This window comes from Rissa tridactyla, chromosome 4 (assembly GCF_028500815.1).
Source record: "Rissa tridactyla isolate bRisTri1 chromosome 4, bRisTri1.patW.cur.20221130, whole genome shotgun sequence".
Classification (NCBI taxonomy): domain Eukaryota; kingdom Metazoa; phylum Chordata; class Aves; order Charadriiformes; family Laridae; genus Rissa; species Rissa tridactyla.
Window position 1 is genome coordinate 73,539,570 of NC_071469.1, and position 10,053 is coordinate 73,549,622.

Here is a 10,053-nt window from a genome sequence, read left to right on the forward strand (position 1 = left end):
CTTACGAATGTTAGAAGCAGAAGGGACCGGTCTTGACCACTCAAATTAATGTGCATAATGTACAAACCACTGTAAATTCTTCGTTAAATTCAGTTTGAGACTGAATAGTATCTGAAAATTTATAATACAGATGCACAGGGTTCGACTCATACAGATTCTGGCATTCAGTTACAGCCCAATAATAAACTCAATCTCTTAAAAATTAAAACACATTTTTACTTTAACTTAGCTAAACTTCAACTACAGGTAAGAATTCTCTTTTTTTTTTTTGTCTTAAGGATATGAGTTCCTAAACTCCCGTGCGCTGTGCAGGTGGCTTTGAATCATCACCAGGTCAATATCCCTTAGAAAAGCGGGTGTAAGCAAAGTCCTTGGCAAAGCTTATGGTATGTTTTCCAGGTTTCTGATCACTGCATTTAAAAAAAACAAACCCCTTTGCGTGTTGATATCTGAACCAGATAATAATGCTGTAGGCACTGTAAGAGCATCACCAGAATACTAACTGCCTACTCCTTTGCAATAGTAATGATCAGAGAACTAGAACAGCCTCCATCCCACAGCTACGTACTTACCACCCTGAGAAACATTCAAAAGAGCTCACCCGAAAGCCAGGGAGAATGCCTAGAGGTTTCGTGGGATAAAAACAAACCATAAGGACTGAAGGAGATGGCCAACTCAGTAAACAGCATCTTCACTATTTGCATTTCCTAAAAACTAGCCCACCCCTGTGCTATGTTTAATCCACAGCCCACAATTACTTACAGCTCTGGACAGGTAAACAGTCATTTGCTGCCACAGCCCAGACATCTCAAAAAAGGTACTTTAAATGCCAGCCTTTGCTTGTTCATGGGAAAGCTGCGAGAGACGGAAATAACATGAGTACGTGCTCAAATATGAGATAACGTCACACGCAGAGTCAAAACAAAACCTTTGTCCTTCAACTCAGTATATTACAGAGACAAAAAAGGGGAAAAATTAAAATAAGTGGAGCTACTGGAACAGATGATACTTATCCACCTCTATGCAACCAAAAAACTCCAGGGAGGCCTTCACAATTCCAATAGCTTTAGCAAGAAAGTAGAGAACAAGCACAGGACTGCGCACACATGACTTTCCCTACAACTACAGTATTACCAAAAGATATGAAGACCCCAAGCACGCATTATTGTCTGGTTTCTCTTTTCCATCTATAATTTTAGAACTTAGGTAATTTCACTGGCACTATTTTATCAGATCACTTAAGGAGCTCAGGTAGATACAGAACGAGGAATAAAACATTTACATGGAAGAAACGCACCAGTTCCAACGCACCGAGTGTCACACGGTTCCTAGTCTCTAAGTCACATCAAATGAATTTTCTGGCCTTTTACGCTGACTGTGCATCTGAAATAACAGGAAAAATACTATTCTTAAAGCACACAGCTTTTAAGATCAACTTGTTTTATTCTTAACCCAATCCTCAACATAGCCTTATTTTTCCCCAGAGAGCAGAGCATTCAGGCTCAATTATACCGTCCCTACCATAAAGGTGTTACCAAAGAAACAGAACCACTCAGGATGAAGAAAGTAGCGGGAGTCCAAAACTTTGATCTCTAATCCCAACTTAACCAGGACTATTTGATCTTAGAAAAATTATTTAGCCTATAATGCATTAGGGTTATATAGAAGGATATAACGCTTTAAATATTACCTAACCTCTACAAATGCAATGCAAGTAAAGCTCAACAATTATGACATCAAGTTAATTCACTGGTTAATCAGACCTAAGGTATGTTTTAACATTAAAATTACACTCACTAATAAGCCACAAAAGAAAGCTACACCAGTTAAGATATTTTCATACCTGCTTATGTTTCCTACCTCAAATTCAACAACTCAGTCATGTTTTAAATGCAAATCATCATTAATCATGCAAGAATTTTTACCTAGCAAATATATTAATATTTCATGGGTTTATTTATACTATAACCACCATGAAAATTAGTTTAATAGGCAGCCCATAAAAAAGGGCTTAAAGGCTGCAGTTTATGTTGAGTGAAATGCAAGCTCTGAAGTCTCTAGAAACAGGCTAGCAACCAGAATCATTTCAGAAAAAAACAATTTAAACACTCATTTTTAAAAAAACAGAAATATACACCACCCCATTCTACTCTTTTTATATCTTGGCATAAAGTTATTTGGATAACAATTAAAATGTTGATGACAAAACTTAAGTGACTCAAAACAGTAATGTATCTAGTGCACAAATAATTTTAACTAGAAAGAAATTAATTCATCTGGAAAATGCACCCAAACCTGCGTTTGATTCTATTTTCTGAATACAGTCAAAGATGATTAAGCTGCCCAGTTCTGACCACTACCTCCTCCAATTAAGGAGCACCATTTCCATTCTCCTACAAGGAAAGGATGCAGAAAAGCAGAATTGACCCTTGATTTCTATCTTTCACAAGAGTTCTGCACCTGCAGAAGTGGACTCTGCACCACATCAGTTAAGCATTTCATTGACTTGGTGGAAAATCAGTGGCAAAGTATATGATATCAGTCTGGGAGTCTGATGCTTTGTGTTTTGGTTTTTTTTTTTTTATAAAAAAAGAATGCTAAAAATATGCAGTGCTTACACATCTGTGTTGATAATACCTTAAATTGACAGTCTACAAGTAACCTCTCAAGACCAAAACTTTAAAATTCAGGATTTTGGTTATTTTCTTACTGTTTTCTCTTGTTTCAAACAACTCTCAGCTGAGTATTTGTGTTAAACAGCTTCTCAACATTCACCTCAAAAGACAGGCTGCTGTACCACCAGTCAACCACAGACTCAACACTCCTGTTATTTAGATTCAGGAGAACCACCCAGCAAGAACAAGGGAGAACTTACTTTAAGGACACCCATGGTAATAAATCAGCATTCACACTAGATAACAAAACAAGTACATCTTTTCTTTCCTCTATAGTTTATGGACTCAAAGGAAAGGTTTCAAGTAGTTGTTTCCCCTGAAACAACAAAAGCTAGTGTCCTAGCTTTTCCACCAAGAAGAAAAATCAACTGATAATCTAAATGGCTCTTAGTAAGGCTCCCGGTTTCAAATTGAAGGTTTTCCCATTTTAGAAGAATATTTCTTATGAGTAAAATAAGATCATCTTAAACACCTATGGAAGAGAGGCTGCTTCCACAGCCTAAGTGCATCTAAAAGTCTTACGTGCTACTTGTAGCAAAGCAGCACCTAAATACCATCCTCACTGATGCTATTGCACGCACAGCAACTCCCCCAAACCCTCCATTTACTATAGCCCAACTTTTTTTTCATGGGCTTGTATGACTTAAGACTAGTTCCCCATCCATTTTAAAATGTAACAGCCACTTTTCTGGTATTGTCCAAACAAGCTATCAGATGCCCTAGGGTCAAAATGAAAAGCTCTATCAACAACAGTAACAGCCAATATGTCACTTATTTCCTCTGCTGTCACCTCCAATACCAAGGAAACGTCTGAGACAACATTTGACCCAGTTCCCTATCACCCCATGTGCCACCCAATGTTTACAACTCAATATTTTTACTTAGAACCTAAATATCAAGAGTTAAACAGTAGGGATACAGAGAAGTCAGTTATTTTAATTAATTTATCAGAGCAGCACTCTGGAAAGTCACTTTTACGTCAGGATCCAGCCCACCACATCTGCGATACAGCAGGCGAACTGTTAAGTGTAAGACCAGCTGACAGGGCTCCTTACAGGCTGACAGACAAATAAGGACAAGGCTGCAGGCAGGCACCTTCAGAGAGAAAACTCAATCCCAAACAACCCCGAGACGTCCTATCGACGCCTGGGATGTCACCCCAGGAAACCATTCACCTTCGGCGCTGGATATCAGACAGCATTACAGCTAGACAAGACCAAGAGCCTGCAAACTACTGACAAGAAGGCTAGCTTCGAAAGGGGAAAAGGAAGACGGCAAGCAAGACTTAACAGTCAAAAGAGAGTGGAGTTTTTGTGAGATATGCAGAACCAACGTCAGTGCTTGTACTTGCTGAAAATAAAGTGTGATGCAAAACAGCCCTTCAGCTTTGGCTTCTCCCTGCACACCCTTGTGCCCTAGCCCTGCATTCACCTCCCTTTGTGAGCCTGCCTAACTCAGTAAAACGACAAAACCATTCCAGCAGAAAGATGATAAACTAGACGATAAAAAGGTTCACCTCAGCAAAATGGCAGAAAACCAATAAGCATCGGAACTATGAAAAGAGAAGGGAGGGGCCACAGAACTGGAAAGAAAGGAACAACAAGAGCTTGCCTTTTTGGCAGGCTAGTAGCTTGTGAGCCACCTCCTTTAAGGGCAGCTTCTGAGATAGTACCTCCCTATCAGGGGGCCCAAAAGGTCACAGGCAGGTGGAAAAAACAGTAAGGGACAAGTTATTCATAAAGCAAATATCAGAGCGCTTTGTAACAGTGACAGATGTTGCATCAGGACTCGTTTAAAAACTCTGCCATGAGTGTCTTACTAAACTACCTGCCCCAAACTAAAACATGAAGTTAGACAAAAGTCCAAATTATTTTTGGATTTTAAGCAAGGAAGCAATCACTGACAGTTATTGGTTCAAGACTCCCCCTTGATGAGGGTAACCACTAAGTCACTGCCATCTGCTGTCTCTGCAATGACGGATGAGAAAAGAGCACAGGTTTTCCCTGACTGCGTTTGCCACTTGATAGATAAAACACCGTTAAAACTGACCCAGCTGGACATTCCTGGACTTCACAGCAGAGAAGCCAAGAACGAAAGAGACCTCGATAACAAATCAGCTCAAAGACACTTCCCCCTTCTTTCAAACTGAATGAATGAAACGATGGGGCTAGAAAAGACCCTGAGGTGGCAACTCATTTTTTTTTCTTGAGTCACACTTAAACCACTCACGGGAAATGCTTGGGAACAACGGACTGCCCAGCCAACCTCCCCGCAGAAACTAAGCCAGGTCTATAGATTGTGTATCTAGTCCGATACATGCACAAACAAGCACTGGAAACCAACCACCTCCGCAGCTGAGCTCTACGCGAAGCGGGGGAATATATGAACCTGAATAAAAATCTTCTCAGGTCGCTGCCAGCCAGGCACCTTTCCTCGGCACCACACAGGGCTCTCCCCACACCTCTGAGGCACCGAAGCCAAAACAAAGCCACCCCACCGGCACCTCACCCTCCCAGGAGGGCGCTGCTGGGGCGGCAGCGCAGAGTCCAGGGGTGCCAAGAAAGTGCGGTACGCTCCGCCGGGGCCCCCTGCCCTCAGCGTCCCCCCTCACCGTCCCGTCCCCCCTCACACCAAACCGCCACAGCTACTTCCCACCACAGGCCGGGAAGCGCGGCCGGCGCCTGCCTACAAGCAACCCCCGCTTTTAAAAAACAAAATTCTGAGGTAAATAAGGGCGGGCGGAGCGGCGGCGGCGGGGCGGCGCGGAGCCCCGCTCTTTGTTCGCCGCCGCCGCGGTGGGTAGGCCCGGCCCCGGGGCCCGGCCCTCACCTCACGGACGTCCTGCAGGCACTCGAGGACGGCGAGGTTGTTGGCCCAGCTGTGCTTGGAGCAGAGCCGCACCACGTCTTCCCGGCACACCGCCTCCTCCGACAGCTTCCACCCGCTGCCCGAACCGCCTCCGCCGCGGGGAACCCGCGGGCCCGGCGCGCCAGGCCCTACCGCCTGCACCGCTAAGGGCGGGTTGCCGCCGGCGGCGGGGCCTACGGGAGAAAGGCCGCCGCCCGCCGCAGGCCGTGCCGCCAGCGCCAGGAGCAAGAGGAGCGCCGGGCCCGGGCAACGGCTCCGGACACGTCCGCACGGCGCCATCTTGAATCCGCCACCTCCGGCGCAGCCGGCCCGCCCACCTAGCGGCACGCACGCCGTATGCAAATCAGCGCGCCGGCTGACGTCACCGCGCCTCGCCCCTTTCCCCGTGCCACGCCTCCCTGCGGGGCGAATGGGCGGGGTTTGAGTTTGCCCCGCCCCCTTCGCCCCCGCCCCTCCTGCCGTCGCTTCAGGACGTCGAGGCGCCATCATGGCCCCCGACCGCCATTACGTCCCACAGCCGCCATCACAGCCCCCGACGGCCATCACGACCCCCGGCCGCCATCACAGCCCCACGGTGGCCCCCTGAGCCCATCAGCCCCAGAGGACGGTGGCAGGGGATGCGAGGGGCCGTGCCCCCAGCACACACACACCCCCCTCAGAGAAGTTGGCCCGGCCCCACACCTCCCCACAGCAGGAATGCAGAAGCTGCGGCCAGTTTTTGCCCGAAATCTCTTGGTTCCCACCCATGAAACGGACCTCTCAGTGCCCTCCTCGGGGCGTTGGGGATGGTCATTGAACGCCTGAGAAGCTCTTGGCTGCCCTGGTGATGGAGGGCGGAGGAAAGGCTGTGAGGAAATGGTGCTTGGAGCAGGGTTGGACTAACAAAACCTGGGGCCGCATGCAGAACAATGAAGAAAAAATATTGAATAGCTGTTCAATAAATCCCCCCAAACTTGAATGAAACATTGTGGGGAAAAAAAAACCAAAAATGTCGACTCATGACTGCCTGAATGCTCGTGGGGCAAGGGCTGAGAGGCCGGGGTAGCCCAGCCCTGGGGTACCCTTCAGGGAGCAGGCAGCCAAAAAAGGGCAGAAAAATCACATTTTGGAGGTGCCACCAGTCTGCTTGTTTGAGGGCTTGGTGGGTTGGCTGCACCTCCTGCCCTTTCAGTGCAGGACCCTCCGTTTTGGGGCTGGGATTTGGCATGTCGTGCTCGATTGCGGCGCCGGCCTTTCTTCATGGAAAGATGCAAAGATGAAGAGAAACGGGCGCTCCAGTAAGAGCGATCTCGTCCCCTGAGCGGGATCTACAGTGGCTGATCCCATTGTAGATGGGATCTACAAGTTCCTGCGAGGGCAATAAGGGGGAGCTGGATGCTGAATTTGGTGGCGGATGATCTAAAAGCCGTATCTGCAACCTCTGCTGCAGCGGTGTTTTGGTAGTGCCGCGGCCCCCTCCGCCCCGGCAGCCAGACCGCTGAATTTCTCAGTAAAAAAATACCCATCAGGGTGCTAGGTCAGCAGCAGCAATGGAACACAGGTCCACCACCAGCCCAGCAAACACAGGCTTTTTGGGTGCCCTCAGAGTCTCCCAGCAGCAGGATCTCACTGGACCAGCTCACAGCACCCTCACGGGATGGGTCTGCCACAAAATCTTTTCTTCTGACAGCGGATGGAAACAGGGGCCGGGGAGAATCCCATCTCAATTCCTCTGTTTGGTTGACTCCAGGAGCAGTTTTCCCAGCACAAGCTGGCATCGGTCCAAAATCAGAGGTGTTTGCCTGGATGCCAGGGCACTCCGTGGGTCTGCCATGGCTTGGTGAGCTGGGACGAAGCCGAGCTGTAGGGCTGCTCCCTTCTCGCCCCAGGTTGCTGCATCCTGCCTGGGCAAAGCCTTCCTTTTGGGGATGCCACCAGCCATCTTACCCACACCAGAGCAAGCTGGAGCCCACCGTGGCCACCAACCTGCATCCGCCTCGACCGAGTGGAGATGAGAACAGGAGGGGGGGATCAGCCAGCAAAGTCCCCACGCTTCTTGCCTTTGAGTATCATGCTGGGACACAGCGCTCGGGAAAGTGGCTTTGTGCTGGCACCCAGGGCCGCGCAGCTGGGAACGCTTGAAAACAAAAGCCAGTGAAATCCATCCATGCTTGGCAGCCTGTTTGGCTTAGTGGAAGCTGTTTGAAGAGCTGGCCCAGTGCAAGAGCTGGCTCCGCTCCTCCATCCATCGCAGGACAAGGACAGAGGGGAGCAGGGATACGGCTCCCTTCTCCTTCCCACAGCCTTTGGTGCTCTCCAGAGACTCGCCCCATCCTTCTGCTGAGCTCAGCGGAAACTTCCTCCCAACCTTGGCTTTTAACACCCTGCGGAACCCACCATTAAATCAGCGTTTCATGAAGAGCCCTACGGTCACCGTGTCCATGCTGCGAGTTAGAGAAGGAAGAGGTTATTTCTTTGCAGGTAGCGACATCTCTGCCTGTGCAAATAACCCCAGAGGCTCATCACAGCACCTGCAGCCCCTCTGTTTCCGCACGGGCTCGCTGCCTTATTGCCACATCTGAAGTGTTTTACCAGCAAGGCGCTCAGACGCTGGGTGCTGCATTAAGTGCTTGCAGCCGCCTGCTTTTGGAGCGGGCAGCACATTTCAGCCTCACCGCTTCAAGGAACAAAACCCATTTATACAGCCCCCGGCTTCGCAGAGAGAGGCAGGGGTGAGCCAAGCTGCTGGGGACGCCTCTCGTTCCTTCCCAGCAGTGTCCTCGCCCTCCAGCTCACCGCCTTGGGAAGAAGGAAAGCTCCTCCCTGGTCCACGCAGAGGAGATGCTCCAATTTTTAATTGGATACAGACTGCTCGCTCCCATGGGCACCGTTCTGAATCTCGGCTGGCTCCTCACACAGCACGCTCTCCCTCTCACACAGACTGGCTCAGCTGCCCCCCTCCAGTGCTAAGGGTCCCCCAAAACTTCAGCGCTGCCTGTCCCAACTGACCATCACACGCTACTGCGGAGAACCCACTCGGGTGCTTCATTACCGTTACCATTCATCGCTTTTTCCTGATGGCTAAGGCCTGGTATTCTGTGTTTTATTTGCACAACACACACAGGTTCAGCCCCACTTTATTTCAGCTTTTCTTGTAGGTCAGAGTCCCGCAGCACCGTTGCTCATCCACGTTAGGAAACAACCAGATGCCCATGGCAGGATTTAGCTTCCGAGGAAGCTGCAGACAAACAGGAGACAATATTCCAGCTCGTGAGCGAGCACAAGGGGAGCTCTGTGCCTCTTACGCCCAACTCTTCATCCAGCCCGACGTGACATTTGTGTTTTTCACAAAGGAGCGATGCTGTTGACACATCTTTGCTTCACGAAGCACTGGAAGCCCCAGGTCATTCCTGGAGAGCCTGTTGCCCACCCCACCCCCCATTTATACAGCTCTGTGTTGCAGTGAGCACCTACCTCCAAAAAAAAGGAACTAAAAGTGGGCAAGTTTCCAACTCTTCCTCCAACCTGCCACAATTCTTTCCCAGCGCGGCTTCTGCCTTCAAGCCAAGCACTCAGCGCTGCTCCCAGCGTGACGCCGTCTGAGGCACGGGGGGCTCGCTCCCCCTTCCGCCACCTCTGCCGTGAGCGGAAACGCCAAATTGGACTTGATGTGAGACTAAGAACCCCTGGACCCTCAAATTAATCACGCTTCACTGGGTGGGATAATCACTGAAATTAGTTTGAGACTTCTTTTTTTTTTTTTCCTCTTGACCAGCACGGGCTGGACAGGGTCTGTTACCTGCTAAGTTTGTCCCAAGGACTAGGTAAGTTTTTTTATGTGATGAACTCCTCCCCTGTACCAGAGCACAAGTTTCCTGCGGGCACCCACCCCGCAGCACCCCGTGCTCGGTAACACGCAAGGCACCCACAGTTCTGCCTTCTCAGCATTATCTTGAAATATCTTTATCTCAAAAGCAACCAAACAACAATAAATATCGTTATCTTAACTCAGGGAGGCTGTTCACACCAACACGCTTGACTTTGCGGGCTGAGCGCTCACAAGGGAGGGCAGTGGCCAAGGAGCTGTGACCCCCCTCTGTGGGATTTTGCAGGTAACTCCGCAATATTTAGGGATGGGGCTGGACTCGAAGCAGGTCTGAGCACTCAGCTAATTCACAATTCAGCTGGAAACTGCAGATTTGCTAATAAAAGTCAGAAGTGCCATCCCAGCAGGGGAGCCCTCGCCCCTTTCCCCCTGCCTCTCTGGGCAGTGAAATCTGTTCTTCCCCGTTTACTTGTTCCACGCAAATCAAACCCAACAGAAAATGTGAGTTTTCTCGCTCCTTCTTCCCCCCCCACCCCCGCCTTCCTCCTCCCTGAACTCCTTTTCCGCATAGTCTCGCTCCTTCATAAACCAGCAGAAAGCCAGGGCTGTTATGGGATTTAGTGCCTTAGTAGAAAGTGTGCTCATCTACATTAGCAGAAAATTTGGCCAGGGCTCCTTGCAAACCAAAAAAGGAGACTGAAATGA

The 10,053-nt window shown here is 49.1% G+C and overlaps 1 protein-coding gene across 4 annotated transcripts in view; it reads right to left on the reverse strand.

The window, feature by feature from the left end:
* The window catches only part of GLG1 (golgi glycoprotein 1), an 89,295-nt gene extending 83,437 nt beyond the window's left edge, over window positions 1-5,858 (reverse strand). Inside the window, exons 1-3 of one of the 4 annotated variants that reach the window (XM_054197693.1) lie at window positions 5,505-5,631; window positions 1,298-1,383; window positions 763-855 (exon numbers count right to left, since the gene is read on the reverse strand). In XM_054197693.1, coding sequence (XP_054053668.1) covers window positions 763-807 — 45 coding nt within the window. In that variant the 5' untranslated portion in view covers window positions 808-855; window positions 1,298-1,383; window positions 5,505-5,631. Of the gene's footprint in view, window positions 1-572; window positions 603-762; window positions 856-1,297; window positions 1,384-5,504 lie in introns of those variants that run through there. The other 3 variants (XM_054197694.1, XM_054197692.1, XM_054197695.1) reach the window with 3 other exon arrangements.
* Window positions 5,859-10,053: the final 4,195 nt, after the last annotated feature.